Raw genomic sequence first — 26,359 nt, forward strand, 5'->3', positions numbered from 1 at the left:
GTTACGGTATTGACTATAGGTGCTGATTTACAGGGGCTTGTGGATCCCTGTGCACCAAGATGTTTAGCAGTCCTCGTTAATAAGCATTGGCACTGACTAAGCTTGCCGTGCATTGTTTGCCTTGCCCCTCCGCCCGTTGTGCAGATGCGCTCTGCGGTTGGCGCAGCGGCTAAGCACGCGCGGGGATTCTTCCAGACCTGTCGTGTATGTGCTCCGTGGGGGATTTAATGGTTTCGTGCGGCAGTATCGATATGAACATGACCTGGTGGAGGGGCTATGAAGACGCGTACTGGAGACGGTGACGCATGCGGTCTTCCGGTGGTTTGCGAATCTGGGTTTATTTGAATATTGACCTGGTTCCATGCTGCATGGGGCTATGGGATAGGCATTTTTTGGCCCAATCGTGTGTAGGTCATGGTCGGTGTTGCGATTCCGCGTACGGCCTACGCGAAAAGGGGGCCTTAAGTGCACAAGGGTGTGGGCAAAAGGCAGCGCGTGCCGTATGGTGTTTATGACGAATGGATTTAATACATGAGCTCAACAAGTTTTAAATGTTGTTTCATCGTATTTTTCATCGTATTTTGTCCATGCTAAACGTAAAGAGCTGCTGAACGTGTTCCAAATATGTACGACGTTCTCAGCGGTTCCGTTCCTCCAAGCGGGCGGCCAGGTAGAGGTTGCTATATGCCAAAATGTATAGACGTTGAGCGCGAACTACTTGATAAGACTTCTTCTGCTCAGAGTCCTTATGCCGCAACTCGAAGGCCTCGCTATTGTTACTGGTGAAGCAATCAACTAGACGCGAAATAAAATTATTTACGATTATTTGTTCGATGTGCACAAAGTAAATTTGATGGATGACAAGCGGAGAAGGCGCAAATAGCAATGGTCGGGACGGGGACCCTGCGCGGAGGGTCCTTGACGCAACAGGAGAACCTTCCAAAGGCAACTTTGAAGTACAAGAAATACAATGGCGACGTGGATCCTAGCCTACATGCAAAGGTAGTTGCCATGTCCTTGCTGAACGCGCTGTGTGCACCGCGGATTGCATGCCAGCATCTATGTGTACTTCCGCAGAAAACGCCAAGCCAACAGGTTGCGGAGGTGTCGCAAACTGGACGGAATGTGGAGGGTTGGCGGCCGCGTCCGCGTATTATCGAGCATCTGAACATAGCGGACTTCAGTCACCATGTAAGATAGGACAATTTGGGCACGCGCGTGCGTGTGATGCCACAGTGGGCGGGTTGAAGGGTTCTGGGGCTAAGAGGGGTGGCCCATCCCCCGGTTGACTTTTGACCGGTTCCCCCACTTAACCCGCGTCCCCGTCAGTCACAATCACACGGCTTTTACGTGTCCCTTCCCCACTGTAAGCTCTACTGGCAAACCCGTCTGTGTCAAGCGTTGCCCTTGGTACATGTCACGGCATGTGTGATGCTGTACCGGTACAGGTGGAATGTAAGGTACCCGTGGACGAACCCATCTTCCAGCCTTTTCCGCCGGAGGTCACTTTCCACAACTATGAGGCGTTTCAGACGTATGAGGCCACTCTCTACCTCCGTAACAATGACAATGTGAGGAAAGGGCGGCAGTGGAACGTGTTGGGCGAGTACGGGTCGGAAAGGGCACGATCATGCATGCTGTATGCTACACAATGTATACCTTTTGGTGTTTAATCAAAGGGCAAAGCAACTGTAACGGGGTCCCGTCAAGTCACAAGCATCCATCTTTATGGTTTTATATGGGCTGATCTGGGACGCTGGCGCCAGGAGGACGTCACGTAATGCGCGTATTGATGTGGGCCCTGGCTCCGGCGGTAACCATGCTATTCACGTGGCGCTTACTTCCATTCCATAACAGGTGTCGCGCCGCGTCAAGGTCCTGCCCATGGAGTCGCCATACTTTTCCGTGCGGCGCGCGGCGGCGACGGGCAAGGACGACAGCAAAGTCGCGACGGGCATGGAGGTGGCCTTCGTGGTTACCTTCCGGCCGGAATCACGGGATGACTACTCGTGTGACCTCGTGGTGTGCACTGAGCGCGAAAAGTTTGTGGTGCCGGTGCTGGCGGTGGGCGCATCGGCCGCGCTGGACTTCCCCGACCTGGTAGAATTCGGGTCCGTGCCAGCCAAAGTTGAGGCACGGCAGACGGTGTTCGTGCGCAACGTGGGCAGCAAGGCCGCGCACTTCAGCCTGTCGGCGCCGCAGCCCTTCACAGTGAGCCCAACAGCAGGCAACCTGGCGCCCGACGAGACGTTGCAATGCACCGTCACATTCGAGCCGCCGTCGGTGGGGCGGTACGAGGGCGAGCTTGAAATTCAGTACGATAGCGGCCGCTGCGTGTACGCACAGCTGCTGGGCAACGGTACCGAGCTGGATGTGGGCGTGTCTCAGGGGGTGCTCACGATGCTGTCCACGTTCGTGACCAAGTCCAGCCAGAAAACGTTCAAAATTGTCAACAACAGCGACAGCAGCGTGACGTTCTCCGTGAAGCAGCGGTCCAGCGCAGAACAGGACATGGCCATCACGACGCAACGCCTGAACACGCTGACGACGTCATCGCCGCGAGCCAATCACCGGAACGGTTCCGCTGCCGCCGACGCCGTCGGCGTCGACGCCTCCGCCGGTGGCGACACCGACGCGTCGTCGGAAGACGAGGACGCGATCTTCTCCAGCGCCGCTGCGCAGCTGTCGCGGCGGTTACATAAGGCCCAGCGGGAAGCGCTACTGGACGCGTACCTCTTCACTGACCGCAGCTTCACGGTCAACCCGGTGGAGGGCACCATCTGGCCACGCGGCGAGGTGGAGGTCGTGGTCACCTTCAGCCCCGACCACGCGCGCGACTACGAGGTGACCGCCTATGTGGACGTCGCGGGCCGTGCGGACCGCCTGCCCGTGGTGTTCAAGGGCCGCGGCCTGGGCCCCGCCGCGGTCTTCTCCTACGACGTGCTTGACCTGGGCGACACGTGGGTCAACACGCTGCACCAGTATGAGGTCGAGCTCCAGAACCGCGGCAAGATTGACGTGGAGTACAGGATGGTACCCCCAGGAAGCCCTTTTGGTAGCCGGTTTACTTTTGAGCCGGCCAGCGGGCGCCTGGCAGGTGGACAGATCCAGGTCATCAAGGTGAAGCTGCTGTCGGACCTGCTGGGTGCCTTTGACGAGACCTTCTCCTGGCAGATTCGTGGCAGCAGCGAGCCGCTCAGCCTGCAGTTCCGCGGCCGCGTGTGTGCGCCGTCGTTCGAGGTGGATGAGGAGGCACTGGACTTTGGGGTGTGCTCCTACGGGTTCAGGTAGGGCTGGGTGCAGAAGCGGACTGGGACGCGGGTGGTTTACGATGGTCGATGATAACCACCCGCGTCATCCCGCGCTTCCGGCAAGCATTTTATGGGCCTGGAATGATCGACGGCGCGGCGATAGGTTACATGTCGATGCATATTCGTTGACAGAATGTTTGGGGCCCACCGTCTCACATCCCTTGTTGGGCGAAGCTGGAACTGGAGGGTGGAGCCGGGCCAGCGCACACAAGACAAAACACGTGTTGCGTTGCGTTTGGTCCGTTGCGTCAACGCCTTTGGACTACTTTTGGGTTACTTCCTGCATATCTGATAAAAAATCCCTTCTAAGGATAGCACACATCGCACCCCGCGGCGTCCGCAGTGCGTTGTTGTGTGTTAGTGTGTTGCGTTAGTGTTAGTGTGTATTAGTCAGTGTGCTCACTCCATCGGCCTCACGGACGTGTATACCGCGTGTGAAAAGCTCTCCCACAGCGCAGACCTGCCAGATGCGCGGGTAATAGCGGAGCACCTTAGGAAGGTTTGGGGGGGCAGGGGCTAAGATGCTGCTGGCCGGCCAGGGCGTCCCCGGAAAGCCCCCGTAGCAAGCGCGAACCAGGCGAGAACTTGAGAGTGCATCCACAACTTATCATGCACCCGCAACTCACATTGGGGGATTTCCTAGTGCGCCATCTCCTTGACTCCAGCGACCTGGACAAGGATGCTCTTGGGGCGCTGTCGTGGCCTGTTCTGTTGTGGGGTGGCACTCCCAACGCTTGCACCCCCCCGGCCGCTGGTGTTGCCGTTGTTGCCGCGGCAGGTACACAAAGGAGTTCACGCTCACGAACACCAGCGAGATCCCGCTGCGCTTCCTGTGGCGGGTACCCACCGACCACGAAGAGCCGCGCGAGTTCCAGATCCTTCCGGCCAAGGGCACCATTCTGCCGCACGGCCGCGTGAAGATCAATGTGGAGTTCATCAGCAGGACGGTATGCACCAGAGGAGCGGGCGCGGGAGGGGGCGAAAGGTGGAGGAAAGGAAGTGCAAACACAACACCGTGCTAGAGGGTTTAGGATGGAAGAAAGGATATTGCGCACCCAACCGAGGCCCAGGGGCAGATGAGGGGGTTGATGGTGGTGGGATGGAGGGCGGACGGTGAAGGCATGGGCCGAGGGAATAATGCCTGGGCAATGCCGCGCTTGGGATGGGGAGACATGATATTAATGGCAGCAGCAGAAGAAGAAGGAATAGTGGAGGACCGTCCAGCTGCTGATCGCGAAATTACGTAGCTCTTTTCGCGTAGCGAGGAGCCGTGGCGAGGAGGCGTTGCGAGGCGATCCAAAAGCAAGACGGTAGTGAGGGGCCCGGCTCTAGCTTTGCCTCCTCCCTTCCTCCCTCCTCCTCTCCCGTTACGACTTGCTAGCGCTGTTCCTCCCGCCGGGGATGGCAACTTTTCATGTTTTTCCTACCGCGCCGCGTTGCTCTTTCTCCTTGGGCTCGCTTGCGTAGGTTCAGCGTTACCGCACAGAGCTAGTCATGGACATCCCCGGTGTGGCGGAGCGCCAGCTGGTGCTGCCACTCACAGCAGAGTGCGCGGTACCCAAGCTCAGCCTGTATTCGCGGACGTTGGAGTTTGGGGAGTGCAGCCTGCGCTACCCCTACAAGCAGGTGCGAACTGACTGGCAAGGCGGGCGGGGGGCAGGGCGGCGGCCGCAAATGGCCTCATATGCCGGTTGGTGCTCTCTTCATGTGTGTGTGTGTGTGTGTTCTCTCTCCGCATTAACTGCACTCGTGCCGTGTTGTGTTGCGCACGGCTATGTCTTTTGGGGGTTGGCGGGGACGGTGCGGGTGTTGGGATGCTGTGCCGCCCGCTCGGGTAGCGGTGCTGAGAGTTCAAGTTGGCACTTAAAGCTGGGTCTCACATGGACGTGCGGCCATTAGCGGCTGCTGATCCATCGTGCCCTGCATGGCGGCCCCTGTTGTTGGAGAGCAGAGTACATGGGGCTAGGGAGATGTTGGGCGCCTTACATGGGGCCTTGAAGGCGCATGGCCAAAGCGGCCAGAGTCGCTGGTTTGCTCACGCGGCCAAGAAGTCCTATGACCCCGCGGCAGCTCTGGCACATGCTTTTGTGTCCTGCCATCTTTCCGGGGCGTTGATTGCGGTTTTATGCCTGCCATACCAGCCTTGCCAAGTCAGGCCACCATGTAGAAATCATCTCTCCCCACCACACACACACACACACACACACCCCGATGCACACAGCTCCCCTCTTATCGCTACGCTCTTTGCTTCGCTCCTGTATCCCCCACGCAGCTCAGTTTCATTGATCTCACATATACCCCGTTTGTTTTTGACAAACCCCTCCGCCCGCAGGAGATGCGCATCGTCAACGAGTCCAAGCTGCCCGCCAAGTTTGAGGTGCTGCCGCAGGAGCCCAACTCCCTAGGCTTGGCAACCTTCACTGTTGAGCCGTCTTCAGGCGGCATTCCCGCACGCGGAGAGCAGGCGGTAGAGCTGACCCTCACCACGTACACGCTGGGCAGAATCCAGATCCCAGTACGCATCAAGGCGCTGGGATCCAAGGGGCCGCCCCTGGAGCTCATCCTTAACGCCAAGTGCATCGGGCCACAGCTGGATTTCGGCGATGACATCGATGGACGGTGAGTGCGGCGATTAGGGAGTGAGGTGCGGATTGGGATCGATCCATCCGGCACCACATGGCACGCCTACTCACCCTTAAGAAGCGTCCACTGACGAGTACTTGTTCTTTATTTTAATGATCACAACCCTGCAACGGCGGAGCTCCTAACTGGGGATGTGCGCCTGTGCCAAGCCCGCGTGCGTGTGTGGATTTCCCTCGCCTTCTTCTTACGTCCCAGACTGCACATTGCTTTTCTTCTCCTCGGAATAGCTCGTAAGGGCAAGCTTGTCTTTAACTCAAGAGCTTTCCATCCTTCCCCGTTCACCTTTACGTCCCCACAGAACCATCACTCCCACAATTGCTTTTGACAAGGTGCCGGTCCTCAAGGAGCATTCGTTGCCACTGACGATCAACAACATCAGCGCCATTCCCGCGGACTTCAAGCTCTTCATCGAGTCCAAGGACAGCGTCTTCAGCGTGGAGCCGCGCCAGGCGCACCTGGAGCCCGGGGAGAGCTGTACGGCACATGTGATTGTCAAAATGGACGAGAGTATGGATTTTTCGGATACACTGCACGTGCTGATCCAGGAGGGTGCCGATATGCCCGTCCCACTGACCGCCAGCGGTGAGTCCGAGCGCCAGGCGGTTGGTGGCCGGGGGAGGGGGAGGAAATAGCGGATTCGGAGGGCATGGGGATTGTCTTGACTTCGGGCCTACCGTCTGCGAGGGCGGCCATATGCCACACAGTGCAAGTTAGTCCAGTGTGGCATGGCGCAGCGCACCGGATTGTTGCCTTGCACCGTGCAGCGGATGGGGCTTTTCGGGAAGCTTGAGTTTGGGGTTGGTTAAGGACTCCTTGGCGTGAAGCGCCCCATCCCTGAGCACCCAGTCGGAAACCCAAGCATGGCCCGTATCTGCCCAGGGGAAGTGTCAGCTCACCACGGTCAACAGCTGTTGTCCGTGTGCTCTTGCAGCCCACCTGCCCCCTCTTCTTGCGCGTAGTGGTGCCAACGCGCAGTCATAGAACGACTTGACATGCATAATGTGTGTATCACATATTCGCACGGGCGCAGGCACGGGCAGCGCTATCCTTGCTGAAGAGCTGTCCAGCGGCCTGGTGGACTTTGGGTACCAGTTTGTGGGTCGGCCCTTCAGCCGGGAGGTGACAGTCTACAACCTGGGACGTAAGGGCGTGTTGCTGGCCTGGACCTCCGCAAGGTAAGGGAGGGAGGGCGACCCGCGGGTCGGCATGGTTCGGTGGTGGCGCTGTGGCGTACCAGCGCCTCTGTCCGATGCAGTTGAGGGAACGGATCGCGGGAGGAGGAGGGGCGGGACTGGGGGACGGCAGTTTGGCAGCTCTACTGCGGCGTACCGTGATGGCTCTTTTGCGTGTTAGCATTGCAGCCACGTTCCTGACGCTTGGAGGTCTTGGGTGCATGGATAGGGAGGGAGACAAGGTATGCATGAGTACTGGTGTGCACGCGACTGGGCCATGTGTCTTGACATATCATGAAGCGAAATGCTTGGGCTCGTGTTGTTAACCGGCAGCATCTTTCCTTTAGCCCTGCGTCCCCTGTTGCGCGAAGTGTTGGTTGTTCGGGTGATAATGTCCTTTTGTGGCTGGCTCTTATAATGGTGCCTTCTTCACGAGGCATGCAACTTGTGTCCTTCCCGCCGGTTTGCGCACGCTATGGCCCAGGTTCGATGAACTGAAGCGCGACTATGCACGCGCGCACCGCGGCTCGGGCAAGAAGTTCGACCTGTCGCTCATCCCCCCCGAGACGCATCCCGTCTTCAACATCTCCCCCGACAAGGTGCGCCCTGTGTCCCTCAGCTGCCACATGGCCCATTTGCAGCTGTTCCAAGAGTCGTGTTATGCAGTCATCCCTAGCCCACTTCCGCCCCTTGGGCCCCAATTTGCGCACATGCGCCTCTGGTGTTTCCTTCCCACTCCTGCCCGCTTTCGAGCTTCCCTGATACGTTGGAACCCAGCCCATCACTTCTACTGGAAATTTTCGTCGGGGTTTATTTTCCGTCCGGGTTATTTGACCTCACCCCCGCTGAGAGCATGCATCCCTCCGTGTTGGCCTCTTCCCAGGTCCAGCTAGGCCCAAAGGAGGCAGCCACCTTCGCCATCACCGGAAATGCGCTGGTGCCGGGTGAGGTGCGCGAGCAGCTCGTGTGCAGCGGCACCTTTGGCAACTCCAACAAGAGCGCACGGCGCGTGTTCGAGACGTTCATGCGCGCCGATGTGGCTACGCCGCTGTTGCACTTTTCCGAGCGGCTGCTGCACTTCCGGCACGTGTACAAGAAGGGCATGCCGGTGGAGACGCAGACCCGGCCGCTGACTATCAAGAACATCTCGCCGCTGCCGCTCACGTTTGCGCTGAGACCTAGCCCGCCGTTCGCCGTGGACCGCAGCTCTTGGACGCTTGAGGTGGAGGAGAGCGGCACCGTCAACGTCACTTTCGATCCCAACTTTAAGGAGGATCTCCAGGTGCGGCTCGGTCACTGTACCCAACATTCCTGTCCAGTTCCTTCTCCTTCTTTCTCTTCTTTTTCTTGTCCTTCATCCTTACTTCCGCTTCATGTGTGGATAGCCTGCTCCATTTGCGTGATGGAAAGTTTGCGTGAAAGGCAGGCGCTCTGTCCGTCTCGCCATGCCTCTTTGCCTCATTATCCTCATTATCCTTAACCTTACTTACCTCCTTGCATTTTTGTTGTTAAGGTATAATTCCCATACGAACCAGAGCCCCCTGCCTCCTGCTTCTCCTTATCTCCATGTCCGTTTCCTGGGCCCCGTCAAATCCATCCTTACTGTCCCAACGATCCCTTGCCCCACGCAGAGTATCCAAACGCGCACAAAGCTGCAAGTGCTGTACGTGGATAATCCGCAGCGCGACGCGGTGGACCTGCACGGCGACATTGACTTTCCGAACCTGTCCTTCGAGAACCACACCATCGACTTTGGCTCTGTGCTCCTGGACACCACACGGCGCGTGCCCGTGCGCGTCACGAACACCTCCAACGTGGACGTCGTGTACTCGTGGGCCTGGGACAAGGGCTCTGTGCAGGAGGATGTGAACTCGGTCGCGTCCATGTCGCTGCGGCAGGGCCGCCCGAAGCCGCCGCCCACGCAGCTGTTCGACGTGATGCCCATCCGCGGCGTGCTGCGCCCCGGCGAGGCGGAGACGATGACGTTCTCCTTCTTCGCGTACCCCGGCGTCAAGGCGTCCTGCTCAGCTGTGTGTCAAGTGGAGGGCGGCCCCGCTTACACGGTTCACATGTCTGGAGAGTCCAACAACATCAAGTACAGCGTCGAGCCGCAGGTAAGTCGCGGCGATTCTGGCGGCGTTGTGGCGATGCTGTGATGAGCGGCTCAGGGTGGGGTGGGGGCCCTAGGGCGGTTTTCCCCCTTCAGCCCTTACCTGGGCTTCCGTGGGCAGCCTTCACAGCGCACGCGCTGTGAGCTCCTCACTACGGACTTACTTGGGCTTTTTACCAATGCCACAGGCGGCTGTTTACATGCCCATTTGTTTGATTAGGTGGCATGGATTACGTTGGGGCTTGGGTGTCGTTTGGCATTCGGCGTGTTTCATTTCCCGCAACCCGGGGATTATCCACTGTCCGGGTGCCCGCAGCTGCTGGACTTTGGCATTCAGCTGTACGACCGCACCGTGGAGCGCGAGCTGACGCTGAGCAACTCGGGCAAGGTGCCGTTCACCTACACCTTCAACTTCACGCGGCTCTCACGGCCTGGCATTGTGGAGGCGGTTCCGGTGACGGGGACCGTCGCACCGTTGACCAAGGAGACCGTCAAAATCAGGGTAAGGCCGGCTGCCATCCTTCTAGGGGGCCTGGAAACCTAGCTAGCAAGAAACAGATTGACCTGATTTGAGACGAACTTGCCTCTTGTCCAGACAAGCTCATCCGGCAGTCTGGTCTGCACTGCAACTCACTGCCATGCTGGTGCTTTGATGCTACACGGGGCCCCCCCTCCCGCACACACACGCTCGCGCATTTGAAGGATAGCCAGTCTGCCTGCTGCAGCCATCCCTTAAAGCGTTACCTTTTGCCTTGTTACTGCGTGCTACAGGTTTGCCCGGGCATTCCTGACAAGCTGGTGGAGACCCTGCTGGTGGAGGTGGCTCACTTCGAGCCAGTGCCCATCCAGGTGGGATTTGGGCGTGGGAGAGCTTGGCAGCTGGGCTCATTGCGTGGGGAGTCAAACCAGCAGCAGAGAGAGCTCGTTGAGAACACACACAGCTGTTGTTAGCACTTGTTGTTGCCATGGCTGCATGCCTTCCGTGCACGGCCGCTCGGCTGCCCGTCAACGCCCCGCCTGTTTGCCTGTACCCTTGCAGATTCTGGTGGAGGGTGCCTATGCATCCGTATCCATCAACCTGCCGCGCGTACGCGATGAACAGTTCATGGCATGTGTGGAGAAGGCACGTCTTGCAGTCATCAATGCCGCGGTTGCCAACGCGGCCGATGAGGCCAACAAGCCCGGCGAAGCCGTTCTATCGCTCTTCGCTGGCCTGCAGCGCAACGCAACACGCAACATTCGTGGGGGGACCCTACCCGGCGGCCCGCCGCCGGACGGCGGTGTAGCGGCGCCGGGCGCCGCCGGTGACGCGGTGGCAGCAGGTGTGTCCCCGCCGGCCTCGGCGCTGGTGCCTGCCTCCGCACCACCGCCGGCAGGAGGAGGGTCGCGGGCCGCGCAGGCTGGCGGTCGCGGCAATGCCGGCGGCAGGCGCAGTAACGTCATTGCCGGAGGCGCCGGCGCTGCTGCGGGGAACGCCGTCCCGCGGGCCCCATCGGCACACTCCATACCTGTGTCCACCACGACACAGCTATCGTCAGAGAAGCGTGTGGAGGTGGAGGCGGAGCGGCTGCGGCTCATCCAGCAGCTGCTGGAACGCGAGGTAGAGCGCCGCCGCCAGGCGGGCCGCCAGTCTGTGTCTATCGACCCCGGTGCCGCGACGGACGGGGCAGACTCGCAGCACCTCAGCGCATCTCCCACGATGCAGCATGAGGGCAGCTTGCTCGTCAGCCCCTCCGCGTCTGCGTCGGGAGAGGCGCGCGGCGCTGCGGCGCGGTCCAACACCGGCATCAGCAAGGCCACGCTGACACGTGCAGTATCTGTGGCGACCATCGGCACCGTCGGCTCGGGCAACCGCGGCGGCCCACCCCTCGACGACGAAGCACGCCGCGCGGCCCGCCTGGCGGCGCTGCAGCCGCCGCTCCCGGCGCTGGCAGTATCACACTACGTGCTGGATTTTGGCTATGTGGTCAAGGGCCTTACGCGCACCCGGAAATTTCGGATCACCAACACCGGCACCCAGCAGGTATGCTGCAGTGCGCAGGGGCGGCAGCGACAGCGGCAGCGGCGGGGTGTTTTGGGGGGTCGAAGAGCTTATGTCTGTAGTGGCTATGGCTAGCATCCCTGTGAAAGTCCGCCACTAAGCGACCGCTCCTCCTTTCCTTTCACAGCAGATCATCTCCAATCCATACAGCCCTGCACACGGCCAGCGAACCTTCAGCCGTATTGTATACAGCTCGCAACACCGGGACGTTGCTCCCCCTTTCTGTTCTGCTCCCCCTTGTAACTCTTCCATCTCCTTCATTCCTCATCCTGCGCCTGCTCGCTGGCACACCTTAGCGACAGCTCGCGCTCCCATCCCTACTTCTCAGCTGGCTTATCCTTCTGCCTCCATTCTCCTCACAGGTGTCCTTCCGCTTTGAAAAGGGCCTTCTAGAAGTCCACGGCTTCAAGGTGGATCCCGAAGTAGTGGCGCGGCTGCCGGGCGCGCCGGACTACGGCTTCGTGGATGTTGCTGTGACCATGCAGGCCAACAAGTCCAGCGTGCAGCCGGGCCCCTTGGAGCTGATCTACCCGCTCAACATCAAGGGCTCGCCGCCGGTGCTGCTGACGCTGCGCGCGCACGTCCAAATGCCGGACATGCGTATGAGCACGGAGGTGAGGTCATGGAGCCTTCCCGTCCTAACACGTAGTTCCAATGGCTGGGAGGCTAAGTGTTCGATTGCTTCCTGTCTCTGGCTCTCTTTCATTCTCTCGCTCGCTCGCTCTCTTTCTTTCTCTCTCTGCCCCTCTCTCTCTTCCTCGTAACTCAATCTCTTGCTCTCTTACTCCCTGACGGCTTATGGGTCAGGCTGCACTTCCCAGGCCTTAACGCCCCCCCCCGCCTGGCATGCCTCCTGATCTATCCGACTACATCGTATTTCTCGCCTCATGTTTTCCCTTCTATCCGTTGATCTCCCTCGCAGATTTTGGACTTTGGTTCTTGCCTGACGGGTCAGTGCAAGGTGTTCACGGTGCAGCTGCACAATCAGAAGCAGGTGCCGTGCGAGTTCTCGATCAAGCGGCCGGCAGAGGTAATCAAGGCCAAGGATTGGCAGTTCTTTGTGTGCGAGCCGTCGGAGGGCACCCTGGAACCGGACCAGCGGCTAAATCTCAAGGTGGGTGCGGACGGGTGGTAGTGGATAGCTGGGCCTGCCAGCGGACAGGCCTTGAGACAGCGCTCGCTCTGGCGCTGTCGGCGATTGGAAGGGCAGGGGCCAAGGATGCTAAGTACCAAGAGTAACACTCATGCCAGTGGGACAATGATACAGAGCTGGTCCAGGACAGCTGGGGATGTGCTATCGCCGAAGGGAGTGTGCAAAGACGTTGGCCTCTTCAGATACCCCATTCCTCATGCTTGGAGGACAATGCTAAAACCGAAGCGAAAGCCCAGCAAGAAGCGGGCTGAGGATGGAAGAAAGGGGTCATACCTCCCCACAATTGCCCTGTGGGGCCTACCACTCGGTGATTCTCCTAGCCCACCTAGCCTGTACCCTATAAGCAAGAAGACACAAGGAACCCAACCCTCGCTGGCCGTCATGCTCCGCAGGTCATCTTTACGCCCGTCCTCAACCGCGATGCGCCGTACAGCCAGGGCATTCCTATCCGCATCAACCTCAACAATAAGGTCAAGGAGCTCCAGTGCACGGGCCGCGGTCTGACGCCCAAAGTGACCTTCAACCCCAACTTTGTGGACTGCGGCCCGATCCTGCCGTTCTTCGAGGGCCAGGCGCCCAACGAGGCCAAGGTCACCATGTCCAATCCCTGTCCCTTCCCCATCGAGGTTGTATCTCTGGATTTTGACCCGCGCTACGCTGCGGACGAGGAGGCGCTGCGAGTCATGGAAGGGTAAGCAGCTGCTCCTCGCGGATGGGATATGAAAGGGGTTTGGCTGCGAAGTAGTTGCTGGCCGGGGCTGGGGGGAGCGGATTGCCGTCAGCTAGGAGATGCGGGAAAATGGAGGGTGCTGCCGCTCGTGAAAGCCAGAGGAGCCGGCTGGCCGCGCGGAGGGCTGCGGGACTTATTTCAGGTGCATCTGGCGTGTAGAGCCCAAGATGCGCCTATTTGCCTAAATTTCTTGTGCCAACGGCGCTTGCTTTACCTTGGCACTTTTGACATTGGAGTATGCTCCGCCGCGCGCGGCCCGGGGCCGCTTTTCGGCTTTCGCCCTTTTCTGTAGGTACAACGAGAACGGCATCCTATATCTGCCGCCGCTTCACCCGGGCGATGCTCTGTGGCCCGAAGTAGTGGAAGCGGCGGAGCAGCGAAAGCGCATGGAAGCTGCAGCAGCGGAGGCGCAGGCGGCTGCGGACGCCGCCGCCGCAGCAGGGGTGGACGCGGCGGCAGCCGCGGCGGGCGCTGCCGCTGTGGATGGCGTCGGCAGCCTGGAGGCAGTGGCTGGTGGCGCAACAGCAGCCGCAGCCGCAGCCGCTAAGAAGGCTGCGGAAAAGGCGGTTGTTCTGGTTGTTGGCCCGCACCTGGCGGGTAAGACGACGCAGGCGCGCAGGCTGGGGGTTCGGTACGGCGTGCCTGTGGTGCAGCTGGATGAGATGCTGCTGGCGGCGGCGGATCTTGAGCCGCCGACAGCGGAAGAATTGGCCGCCGCCGCCGCGGCAGCTCCTCCACCACCACCGGCGGAGGCTGACAGCGGCGACGCCTCTGAGACCGCGGCCGAGCTGGCGGCAGCCGTTGCCACTGACTCGGCTCCGCCGCCACCGCCACCTTTTGACATGGAAATATCCGACTTGCTCTTCGACAAGGTGCTGATGGATCCTGATTTCGACGGTCAGCCCGATTACGTACCGCCGCACACACGGCTGACGACGGAGGAGCTTTATGGTCTTGTTGTACGTGGCCTGCGGCACCTCCTGGCGCACCAGCCGACGGTGTACGGCAAGGGCCTCGTGCTGGACGGGCTGGCGTCACGTTACCTGCCGCCAGCGGTGGCGGCTAAGGCGCTTCTAGAGGCGCTAGGCATGGAGCAAGTCGTACCGCCACCGCCGCCACCACCCGAGCCGGTGTTGGACCCAAAGGCGGCCAAGAAGACGCTGAAGAAAGGCGAGGAGCCGCCGCCGCCGCCACCGCCGCCGCCACCCAAACCAACAGGCTGGCGGGGGCCGTACACGGTGCATGTGGTGCATTTGGCTCCGGAGCCGACGCTTCTGGCGGGCCGGCTGCGCCTGCAGAACGATGTTCGCGCTGCGGAGGCGATGCTTGCCGACAAGGCTGGCGTGGAAGCCGAGGGCGAGCTGTCGGCAGGGCCGTCGTCGCTACTCGGCGGTGTTGCGCCTGCCGACAGCCCCACGCAAGTGGTGGGAGCGGAGGCCTCCAAGTTCGCCACCGGCGAGGGAGTCGCTGCCGCTACCGCTGCAGTCGCCGGCGGCACGTTGTCGGTCGCAACACGAATGCCGGCGGCTGCCACGAACGAGGCTGCATCGGCGTCGCCATCGACGCAGCCGCCGGCGGCGGCGTCCAGCTCTGCAATATCCTCTGAAGAAGCCCAGAGGCAATATTTGGAGGAGGCGACACGTCTACTCGCAGAATTCAACGATACCATAATGGCGCCGCTGGAGGTGGAACTGGGGCCGTCGGGGCCAGACAACGTCGTGGTGCTGCGCCGCGCGGCAGCGGAGGGCTCGGAGGACAAGGTACACAAGGCGGTGGTGGGACTGGGCTTTCGCCTGGGCGTTCTGTCCACGGCGCTGCCCAGCGCACAATGCGACGCGGAGCTGGTGCCGCCGAGATACGCGATGCAGATTGTCCCACGGCCGCGGCCACGCCCGGCGCGCACGCCTGTGCAGCGCTTCAAAATCTTCACCTTCATCGATCTGCTGAACGGCGCGGAGCCGCCACCGCCACCGCCGCCACCGCCGCCGCCGGCGCCTCCGTCCCCCACGGCATCGGGACGGCCCAAGGGTTCCACGCGTGGCAAGAAGGGCGCAGCAGTGGTGGAGGAGCCGCCGCCGCCACCACCGCCGCCTCCGACGCGGAAGCTCATCCCCGACACGCGGTGGGTCATCCCTGCCGGCGGCTCTGTAGAATTGCTGGTGCAGTTTGCCTCGCCCGAAGTGGGCAAGGTCACGGAGACACTCGCGTTCGAGGTGTTGGGCGGGGAACGTCTCAACACGCTGGTTCTCACAGGCACCTGCGACTACCCGCACATAAGCACCGACTACCGCAACGTGTTTTACAAGAAGGTCAAGGCGCGGCCGCAGACGCCGCTGATCCGCAGCCAGTACATCATCAGCAGGGGCGTGTTTGAGTTCGGGCCGCTGCTGCACAGCAAGGACGCGACGGGCTACCTAGAGGGTGCGCATCCCGACAACACGGCGCGCATCCGCATTACCAACAACGGCCTCTTCGATAACCACGTCGAGTTCATGCTCAAGTCGCAGGAGCAGCTGCTACAACAGGCGGAGGAGGCCCCCACGCCAAGCAAGTCTGGGGGCCGGGATGGGATGGGATGGGATGGGATGGGAGTACAGCGAATGTAAAAGACTTCCGGGGGCATTGGACAACGTTGAGATGGTGTGGGTTTGTATCTACGGGTCTTGCCTGTATCCGGGCGCGGGTGGGATTTTAGCCTGCCACACGCGCCTGCTGAAGGCCGACCCTAAGCCACGTCGCCTCCGTCCTCCACCTTCTTTCCTGCCCTCTCTCCCCGCGTCGTCCCGGGCCACACAGCCAGCGGCAGGCCGGGCAAAAAGGAGAAGGAGACCAAGAAGCCGGACCCCAAGAAGCCAGATCCGAAGAAGGCTGACCCCAAGAAAGGCGACAAGAAGGGGGCCGAGAAGGAGCCCGAACCGCAGCCGGCTGGCCTCCAGCTGGACAGCGTGTTCTTGTTGCACCCACAGTCGCTCGACCTCAAGGTGGATGAGACGCAGGAGCTGGTGGTGTACGCCTTCCCCAAGGCGGATGGTCTGGTGGAGGACGTGATCGTGTGCAGGTGGGTTGCTGCTGGGGCCCCGGGAGGGCGCTGCTACTGCTGTTGCTGGGGCTGGGCCTCGAGGGCGCACGAGCTGAAGATGACCTCAGGAGCACAGGGGGTAGCACACCGGACGCGAGGAAGCACCAGGGATATTTGGGGATGGGCTAGGGGCGCTCGCGGGTGCTCCCTGGGCGCAGCGAAGCGGCCTTTTTCTACCTCTGTCTCCTCCCCACCCCTCTCCCTCTCTCTCTCTCTCTATCTATCTATCTATCTATCTATCTATCTATCTGTCTATCTATCTGTCTCTCGCTCTCGCTCTCGCACAAGCGTGCTGTCTCGACCTCTAGCTAGCTGGCACGGTTCTGTGAGGTCCCGGATTGCTCTGGTTGTGCTGGCAAGGTCCCAGAGCTCGGACGGAGCTCTGACCCGCAAAGCCACGGTGCTGACCAACGCGTTGGGACTTGGGTGGTGGTGACATTTTACAATTCAAAACGCTGGCTGGACATTTGTTGATGCAGTTCCCGTGTGTCTGTGTGTGGCTGGTGGGCTGCGGCTCTGCAGGATCAAGGACAACCCCACACCTGTGGAGTTCCCTATTTCGGTCATCGGCGCCAAGCCGCAGGTCCAAGTGCGGCTCAACGATGGCACTGCGCCGCCCGACCCCGCAGCCCCCATTCCTGCCGGCCCGCCTGTACCCAACAAGCTGCTGACGGAGGGCATACTGGTACGGCATCTACGGGCAGACGTCTGACGCGATTGGCATCCTTCCCTTTCCCACAGCTGCCAAATCGCCCCGCAATATATTTATATATTTATATACAGCAGTCGGGCGTAACTACCTAACCGAGCACGCATAACAGGTTCAGCTCCCTCTGCAGGCCAATTGGCCACCCCCAAATCGCTTTTGTATTTCGCCGACGGTACTGCTCTCCTCGTCAACCCAGTCCGGCAAGGGAGGCACATCCATAAGGGCAGTGTCCTTCATTGCTCATTGTTCTGGCCCTTGCTGCCTGGCTTGCTCCGCCGCCTTCTCCCGCCGCTTCCCATCTCCCGCCCCGACCTCTCCGGCACGGCCTCTGTCCCTATTTTGTCCTCCACTGCGCAGTTTGAGCGGCTGTTGGTGAACAAGAAGGACATAAAGACCTTCACCATCACCAATCCGGGGTTGCTACCCATCAAGTGGCGTCTCAACAACCTGCAGGCGATGCCCAAGGAGTTCACGGTGTATCCGCAGGTGGGTAGGGAGGGCAGCGATTTCCTCGACCAGCCCCCAACTGCCGCGTCCTTCCCTGCAGTGACGTAAGCAAGAGATTTCCGGCTGCCTACCTCTCCTTATTCTCATGGCTTTTGTTCTGATGTGCGCCGCTTCCGTTCTGAATCATCCTTTCCTTTCCTCCGCCCGTTGTGTCCTGCCGTGTCCCGTCATGTCACGGCCTTTGCTTGGTTTGGGTTCGCAGTCGGGCGAGATACCCGCCCGTTCCGACATCGTGGTGACGGTGGAATTCTCAGCGATGGAGAAGCGCGTGTGCGAGGCCAAGCTGGTCCTGGAGGTGCTGGATGCGCAGGAGCTGCAGGGCGTGGCGCACAGCATTCCACTGCCCATCAAGGGAGAGGCCTACAAGATCGAAATCGACATCAACTTCCCACAGGTGGGGTGCTTAGGGTTCACATCGGCCCCAGGCGCAGCATTAAACCGGCCCGTTACCGATGCGCAAAGCCAAGTCTCTAGTATTGCAATCCTCGCCAATCTATTTCTCGTTCCTCAGCTCTCAGGGAACTCTCAGGGCCATGGTTAGAACTGGCGCAGCAAGCCGCAATGCAAGCTGTAATGCTGCCACATCGCAGATATCCTGTTCCGACAACCTTCCGAACCCGTTTGATCCCGCCTGACAGGTCAACTTCCCTGGAGTGGATTATGGCACGTTGCGTGTTGTGGACGATGTCGCCAAGTCTGTTGCCATCAAAAACACCGGTAAGTGGCTTTGTCCGGCGTACGGCTTGGCATTGCCCCAGTCACAGCGCACATACTTCTCCCCCGGACACGCCTGGCGGCAGGGCGTCTATCCACGCCCTGTTTTTTCCTCAAATTCCCCCTCACCTTCCCCCAAACACCCCCGTACCGCTCTGGCCACTCGCCAGGCAAGTACGCCATCGCGTATAACTACACCATGAAGCCGGGGTCTGCACTGCAAGGCCTGCTCACCATCACCCCCTCCTCCGGCACGATCGACCCCGGAAAGGACGCCAAGATTGAAATGGCATGGAACAAGGACAAGTCATTGCGGTAGGCAGAGGGCGGCGTGCAGCGGAAGGAGGGGTTGTAGACAGGGGATGGCTGCGCTGCTGACTTGGGGCGAGGGTGGGTTGCGAAGGAGGAGGGGCCACGGTTTGCCGCCCCCCCGATGCGCCGAGATGGATATGATGCAAAGTGCATCCATGTAACTATCTTGTGTTCCTCGCCTCCTGTTGTTGCGCTCTCTGCCGCTTTCCTTTCCCAGCCTACGACGCCAGGGCATACAACCCGTCGCCGCTTCTGCAACCCCACACATATACATACCCAACCGCAACCGCGCTCGTTTCCGTCTTCCTCACAGGAACGAGGTGACACTGGTTGGCAACAGCGACGTGACCCTGTCCATCATCGAGCCGCTGACCACCAACCGCGAGGACACCATCCCCATCCAGATCTCCGCACGAGCCGTCTTCTCCAAGTATGCTGTCACACCCGCGCGCGGCATACACTTTGGCCCCGTCACCTACAACACCGCCTCCAAGCCCAAGGTCGTGGAAATCACCAACCTGGGACAGTTTGAATTCCGCTACCGCCTCTTTAACTACGCCAATGGCCTGCCTGCGGCCACGCCGCCTCCAGCAGCGGCTGGCGGTGGTAAGGGTGCCTCGGTGGCCAAGCCCGGCAAGGCGGCGACGCTGCAGCCGCTGGCAATCGGGCCCTTCACGTTCGACCCACAAGAGGGCGTTATCCCACCGGGAGGCAGGAAGGAGGTAGCGGCGGTGTTCAACGCTGCTGGCGCATCCACGTACTCGGAGGTTCTCGGTATCGATATCAGCGAGCGGGACTTTGCGGATCAGCCATCAGGCATTCCCATTGAGGTCGCCGGCGAGTCGTGCATCCCAGGCATCGACGCGGAGAACACCGTTGCCATCTTTGAGGAGCACGTCATCTCGCCCTCCCTAGACCCTTTCAACCCCATCAACAACGAGTTCTCGACACGTGAGCGGGTGTTCAACTTTGGCGCCGTGCTGGCGCAGCTCGGTGTCATCGAAGCCGCGCCAGCCAAGGAGACCGCTGCCAAGCCGGCGGAGTCACCACCGTTGTCGCCGCGGCCGGGGGCTAAGAAGGGCAGCGCCAAGGGCGCCAAGGCTGCACCCAAGGCGGCTGCAGAGCCCGTGGAGCCGTTGCCGTCAGCGGCCGCGGCTTCCCATGCGGTCCGTGCAAACCTGAAGTTCATCAACCCGGTGAAGGTGCCGTGCGTGGTCAACTTCACCATCAAGCCGCGGGGTAACCTGCCGCCAGGTGTGTGTCAGGGCCGGATGCGGGCACAGGTACACGGCGAGGCTTTTGATTCCCGATACATATAAAATGGCTTTTGTTCCCTGTATTCTGTGTTTTGGGCGACCAGTCAGGCGAGAGCCCCATGCCCTTGTCACGCAGGCCAGGCAGGCACACGCTCGCCCACGCCATTCCCCCTTAGGTGTCCACACACACTTCGTGTTTAAGCGCGCCGATGCGACTGACCTGCGCTCACGCAAGCTGCTCCTGGCCAACCTTCTTGCCCTGCCAAGGAACGACTACTTGCCCCTGCTATTATTATAACAAATCATTTCCTTTTATCACGAACCGTCCGACCTGCCAACACGCCGATGTAAGCCTTTCATGATCCTTTCCCTCCTACCCCCACTGCAGGTACGGCCTTTCCCATGGAGGTCTCCCCTGCTCAGCTGGTGATCCCGCCCCTGGAGTACCGCTATACTGCCATCTACTTTGCGCCGCGTGCCATCCAGTCCTACGTTGCGACTCTGGAAGCGGTGGTGGAGAACGGCGGGGATCCAAAGACCAAGTCCTTCTCCTGCGAGGTGCGCGGGGAGGGCACGCTGCCCTCCCTTGCCATCACCGAGCCCACGGTCATGGACACCCAGGGCCGGCCCGTGCTGCGCTTCCCACGCTTGCTGCGTGGCCGGAGCTCCACATTGCGAATCGCGCTCAAGAATAACGGCATTTTGCCGGCCAAGGCGCGACTCGACATGGCGCCGCATCCTTCATTCCGGCTGGAGGGAGCGGGCGGTGGCGGCGGCGGCGGTAGCGGCGGTACCGTCACCTCGGAAACGTTAACAGTGGAGAGCAAGCGCGGCGTGTCGTACAATGTGGTGTTCACGCCAGCGGATGTAGGCCCGGTGCAGCACGAGGTTCACCTGCGGGTGGCGAACAACCCGTTCGAGGACTACCGCTTCCTGCTTACCGGCGAGGGCTACCAGGAGGATGTGACGTTCGACATGCTGCCCAATGACGCTCTCGACGTGCTGCGGCTACAGGATGGACCCGTGGGTCGCCCCGTAACTGCCGTCTTTGCCCTGCGCAACCATTCCGCGGTCAAAAACTTCCGCTTCCGTTGGCCAGCACCCGGCGCCCCCAGCTCCAACCCCCATCTTACCGTGTCACCCGCGGTGGGCCACCTGCTGGCCGGCAGCAGCAAGGACATCACACTCACCTTCTCTGCTGCGGCGCCAGTGAAGCTGCAGCCGCACGACATCAAGGTGGCGCTCATGCAGATCAATCACGCCGCCGGCACGCAGCCTGTGGACTGGGACGACCGGTCCGTGGTTGTGGATTACGGGTTACCGCCGGGGCCCAATGGCCAACCCTTGGCTACACCGGAGCCAGAGCCCCCGGTCACGGACGTGGCAGGCAGCACCCGTGAGCTGGTGCTGCATGTGCACGCGTGTGCTGATAACGCCAAGTACTCGTGCGAGGCGGGGCCCATCGTGTTCAAGCCCACGATGATGTTCCAGACGCGTTCCTACACCTTCCCGCTCACCAACACAAGTGCCGCGCACCTAGACTATAAGTTCACGGTCATGCAGCCCGATGGCGTCACCGTGGACGAGGCGAGTCTATTCACCATCAGCCCCGCCGGCGGTGTTATCGAGGCCGGTCAGACCGCTCAGATTACCGTGAAGTTTGCGCCCACGGAGGTGGAAGACTGCAACCGCGTGCTGGTGTGTCAGATCCCGCACCTCGACCCGTCATGTCCGCCGCTTGCACGGCCAATGGCGGGCCGTGTGTTGCGTCCCTGGGCACACTTCGAGCTGCCTGATTCGGACTACGTCTCCGCGGGACGTCGCAGCCCTGACATGCCGGGCCCGTCTGGCTCCATCGAGCCCTTGGACCCTGCTACTCGCGTGGTGGAAGTGGAATCTCTGGGAGTGCGTGTACGCAACACCAAGCGCTTCTTCGTGCTCAACCCCACGGGCATCGCCTACGAGTTCTTCTGGGATATCTGCGGCGGCGGCGGCGGCGGTGGCGGCGATGGCAGCAGCAGCGGCAGTCCGATGAAGGAACCGTCACAGTCACAGTCGCAGTCGCAGTCACCGCAGCAGTCACCGCAGCGCAGGCTGGGACAGGGAGGTACTTCATCATCGAGCCCGTTCACATGCTTGACCCGGCGAGGCGTCATCGGCGGGGGCCGGCGGTTTGAGATGGTGTTCGAGTACACGCCCACGCATGATGCGGTGGTGGAGTCGTTTTGGCGATTCCGCATCCCGGAGCAGGGTATCGAGGTTCCATTCCTGCTGGTGGGCCTGGTCAGCGAGCCGCGTGTGGTACTGGACCGGCCTTCTATCAACTTTGGGCAGATCCTCATGGGCTGCAAGGGTCATGGCACCGTCACGCTGCTCAACAACGAGCACTTGCCCTTCCAGTTCGCCTTCGACAAGGGCTCCTACGACGCGACAGACGAACTCATCAAGGCGACAGGTAACTAGTGGTCCTGAATGTAAAGACGAATTCGGGCAATCCAGGGAAGGGGTGTTTTGGGTTCGAAGGGATGGTGGGTGAGACTGCGCCGAAGACTGGACAAGATAATTATTTTACCTTTAACCCCCTCTCTTTTCATTCCTATTATGGACTGTTGTCCTTTTCCTATCTTGTTTAATTCTGATCCCTCGCATCTTTTTTGTCTTCCCTCTCCGATTACTTCATCTCGCGCTCTTCCAAAACACCTGCACGCTCACACACACATGTGCGCGCACACACACACACACACGCTCACACACGCGCTCACACACACGCGTTCACACACACGCTCACACACATGTACAGGCCTACGGCCGGTGGTCGAGCTGGAGCCTTCCAGCGGCGTGGTGCCAGCCCAGGGCTCCGTCGCCATCTCCGCCACCTTTACACCGCGCCTGGAACGCGACATCAACTACAATGTTCAGTGCGTCGTCAAGAACAAGCCAAGCCGGCTGGTGCTCAACATCAAGGGCGAGGGCACCGCCATCCATGAGGCGCTGCAGCTGGAGAACGCAGACGGCACCACGGTCCTGCTGGCGCCACGTCAGCCCAACGCGGTGGACTTTGGGCAGGTGCTGATCAACGAACGTTGCGTCAAGGCGCTGGCGTTCGTCAACTCTGGCCAGGTCAACTTCAACTTTGTGTGGGATGTGGGCACCAACCCGCGCATCACCATTCACCCGGAAAGCGGCACCGTGCCGCGTGGCGAGCGGCTCATGTGCGAGATCGCATACAATCCGCACGGGCCAGACAAGTAAGTGCGGTGGCGGCGGGCGGAGGCGGGTGTGTGTTTGTGTTTGAGGGGCCCTGGTAGCTGGTACCCACTACCACGACTGGAAGGGGGGAAGGGACTTGCCTTCCGTTCTGGCTTTGCCTCGTGGCCATGTATGAACCTCTCCTGCGAAACGTGAGCCGCGTGTGTGACGGTTGCACGTGAGTATGTAATCTAGGTATATGGAGATGGCCATGATGGAACCCCATGGGTCAGGCAGACAGGTAGGCTGGCACAAGCAAGCCAGCGGGTTAAGGTGCGATATCTGCTGGGCCCGGCAAGGGGTACCGGCTAACGGGGGATGGGGTTTAAGGGTTGCGTCTTAGCCCTCTTCCCTGTCCCCACCTTGCACTCTTAATACCCCCAACTCCCGCACCCCAACTGACATATCTCCGATACAGGCTGCAAGACTACAAGGTGACGTGCCAGATCGTCAACGGCCCCAAGTACACGCTGCTGCTCAATGGCGTGGGCCACAAGCCGCGTCTGGACCTGTCCTGGTTCAACCACGACTTTGGGCTGCAGCCCGTGTGGCAGCCGGGCATGGCGCCCGCCGTCCGGCCTCTACGCCTGCGCAACGACGATTCGCAGCCCATTGCAGTGGACCCCCACTGGGATGCCGCCGCGCCTGGCGCCGGTGACTGGCAGGTGGATTGTGGCCCGCTGGTGCTACAGCCCGGTGAGAGCCGCGAGTGGGTCGTCACCTTCAAGCCCCACGCTGCGGTGCCAGCGGTGCTGTCACTGCCGCTGGAAATCAACGGGCTCTACACAGTCCATGTGGAGGCGCGCGGCGAAGGCAGCCCGCTACGAGTTGAAGTGGCGAACCCGGCCCACCGCGCCATTAACTTTGGGCCCGTCGCGGCGAGCGGCTCTGCAACCCGAGTGGTACCGGTCACCAACCGCGGCCGCACCACCGTGACCCTCAATCTAGGCCCTAGCGCAGAGCTACTGGCTCGGTGCGCCATCGACGTCATCCCCGGCTCCACTACGGACGTCCTTCTACGGCCACGAGAGACCACCGACCTGACGTTCTTCTTCCGGCCCACTGCCCGCATGAGGCCTTTCACCGAGGAGCTGCTAGTCAGCTTATGCGGTGTGACCACGCCGCTGGCGACACTCACCGGCGCCTGTTTAGGCACGGAGCTGCGACTTGCGTCGGACTCGCTGCCGTTCGGGCCTGTGGTGTTGGGCAGCCGTGTGGTGAAGCGCCTACAGCTGGAGAACACGGGCGACGTGGGCACCAAGTTTGCATGGGACGTACGCGGCCTGGGACCGCACTTCTCCATCTTCCCCGCTGAAGGCTTCTTGGCGCCGGGACAGGACGTGAAACTTGACGTCGCGTTCCACCCCACGGAAGTCAACCCTGACATCCGCGTGGATAAGGTCCGACTCCGAGTGGAGGGCGGCACGGACTGCAGCCTGACGCTGACGGGAGCCTGCATCGCCTCCGCCGCGCAGCCGGAGGTTGTGTCCTTTGCCTGCAACGTCCGCGCTTCCGCAAACCAATCCATCACCATCACAAATGCCTCCTCCAGTACCTGGTCGCTGCGGCCCGTCATCCAGAACGATTTCTTCTCCGGGCCCGAGTCTCTGACAGTGCCCGCCAACGGCAAGGCCTCCTATACCATTACCTTCCGGCCGTTGACGATGTCCTCGCCCGACCAGCCCCACGAAGGCAGCGTCTTCTTCCCAATTCCTGACGGAACAGGCCTGCTGTACCGGTTGGTAGGTCGTGCGGAGGCACCCGTGCCGGAGGGTGTCGTGGAACGGCACATCCAGGCAAAGTCTCAACACACGGAGGTCTTCAAGTGCCACAACTGGCTGCACCGGCCGCAGCGCTTCCATGTGCTCGTGGAGCGCAAGACGGGCGATAAGTCGACGCAGCTGTTGGTGCCTGAGTACGTGGACGTCCCGGCACTGTCGTCCAAGGATGTGAAGATGGGCGTCATGTCGTTCACAGCGTCCACCACGCAGGCTGTTGTCAAGTTCAAGAACGAGGCGACGGGGTGAGTGTGCGTGCGAGGCTGAGGAAGAGCGGGAGGCGGTACGGGGTGCCTAGAGGCTGCGGAATCGCAGTGCGGATGCGGCAGGCTGCCTAGGACATTCTGTCATGCATGCGGTTCTCCTGTCATGCGCACTGCTTCACATCACATCACCTCGCTCATATCACCTCGCTCGCTCCTATCGTGCAGTTTTATCTTCTTGAACCCCTCTCCTGCCCAACACCGTCCTCTTCCCCCAACACCGCTCCTTCCTCCCCTCCCATCATGGCCCCATGCATCCTCTCCCGCAGCGAGTACCTGTTCTACGACTGCAAGTTCACCGCCGCGCCGCCCGCCCAGCGCGGCACCCTCTCGCTTGAGTGCCCGGTGCGCACGCAAACTACCGCACGTGTGTCCGTGGCCAACCCGCTGCCCGAGGACGTTACCTTGCGCGGCTCCGCCACGAACAAGCACGTCCAGGTGCCCGCCTCCACGCTCCTGCGCGCCGGTTCCACCACTGAAATCGAAGTCCGCTACCGGCCCCTGGTGGTGGGCCACTCGGAAGCACTGTTTCGTCTGGACAGCCCCGAGCTGGGCCTCTTCGAGTGGGCCCTGAAGCTGGCCGGCACCCCCACCAACCCGGAGCGCAGCCTTGCCTTCAATGTGCCGCTGGGCGGCCGGGAGACGCAGATCTTCCGCTTTACGCACTGGCTGGACGAGCGGGCGGAGTACAAGGTCAGCTTCAAGTCCAGCGGCACCCATGTGGCCGCCGGTGGCGCGTTTACAGCCGCGGCAAGCGTTGTGGCGCCGCCGGCTGTGGCGGGCCTGGCGGCGGGCTCAGAAGCGTCACTGGATGTGCACTTTGAGCCCACGGCGATTGGGGAAAACATCCGCGACACGCTCGTGGTGGTGTCAACTACGGGCGGCGAGTACCAGTGCCCGCTGGTGGGCCGCTGCATCCCGCCCAAGCCGCAAGGTCCAGTGGATGTGAGCAAGGGCACCGCGGTGCTGCCCTTCACCAACGTCTTCACGGCCGACGCGGAGTTCCAGATGGCGGTTGATAACCCCGCGTTCGTGGTCAAAAACAGCGAGAAGATTGCGTCCAAAAAGTCGTCTAACATCGCCATCCAGTACAAGCCCATCGAGCCCGGCCGCACGCCCAAGACTGGAAAGCTTACCATCTCCTGCCCCGCGCAGACGAGCAGTCAGTGGGTGTACTACCTGCAGGCATGATGGAGGGGTTTTGCGGAGACGGGGTTGGTTGGTTGCTTGATTGGTTGAGTGGTTGGTTGGCCGGCTCGGAAGGACGCGGAATAGTGTCCCAGATGGCGTTGGATGTGGCCTGTAATGGGATGAAGTGTAACTTGGGCGACG

The 26,359-nt window shown here is 61.0% G+C and overlaps 1 protein-coding gene across 1 annotated transcript; it reads left to right on the forward strand.

Moving 5' to 3' along the window:
• Positions 1-1,424: 1,424 nt before the first annotated feature.
• On the forward strand, positions 1,425-26,218 carry VOLCADRAFT_67248 (uncharacterized protein; the record flags this gene model as incomplete). The annotated part of the gene is made up of 33 exons (XM_002956578.1): positions 1,425-1,571; positions 1,858-2,578; positions 2,648-3,287; positions 4,090-4,258; positions 4,779-4,937; positions 5,644-5,885; positions 6,253-6,536; positions 6,985-7,129; positions 7,611-7,725; positions 8,010-8,408; positions 8,758-9,240; positions 9,553-9,738; positions 10,008-10,085; positions 10,276-10,428; positions 10,765-10,885; positions 11,117-11,259; positions 11,640-11,891; positions 12,200-12,391; positions 12,823-13,121; positions 13,453-15,660; positions 16,105-16,218; positions 16,762-16,828; positions 17,306-17,434; positions 17,658-17,849; positions 18,094-18,172; positions 18,340-18,475; positions 18,795-19,458; positions 19,615-19,741; positions 20,126-21,736; positions 21,845-22,199; positions 22,572-22,985; positions 23,405-25,009; positions 25,297-26,218. 33 exons carry the CDS (start codon positions 1,425-1,427, stop codon positions 26,216-26,218), a joined length of 13,551 nt encoding a protein of 4,516 aa, XP_002956624.1.
• Between the last annotated feature and the right edge of the window lie 141 nt (positions 26,219-26,359).

Source organism: Volvox carteri (genome assembly GCF_000143455.1).
Source record: "Volvox carteri f. nagariensis unplaced genomic scaffold VOLCAscaffold_63, whole genome shotgun sequence".
NCBI classification, from domain to species: Eukaryota; Viridiplantae; Chlorophyta; class Chlorophyceae; order Chlamydomonadales; family Volvocaceae; genus Volvox; species Volvox carteri.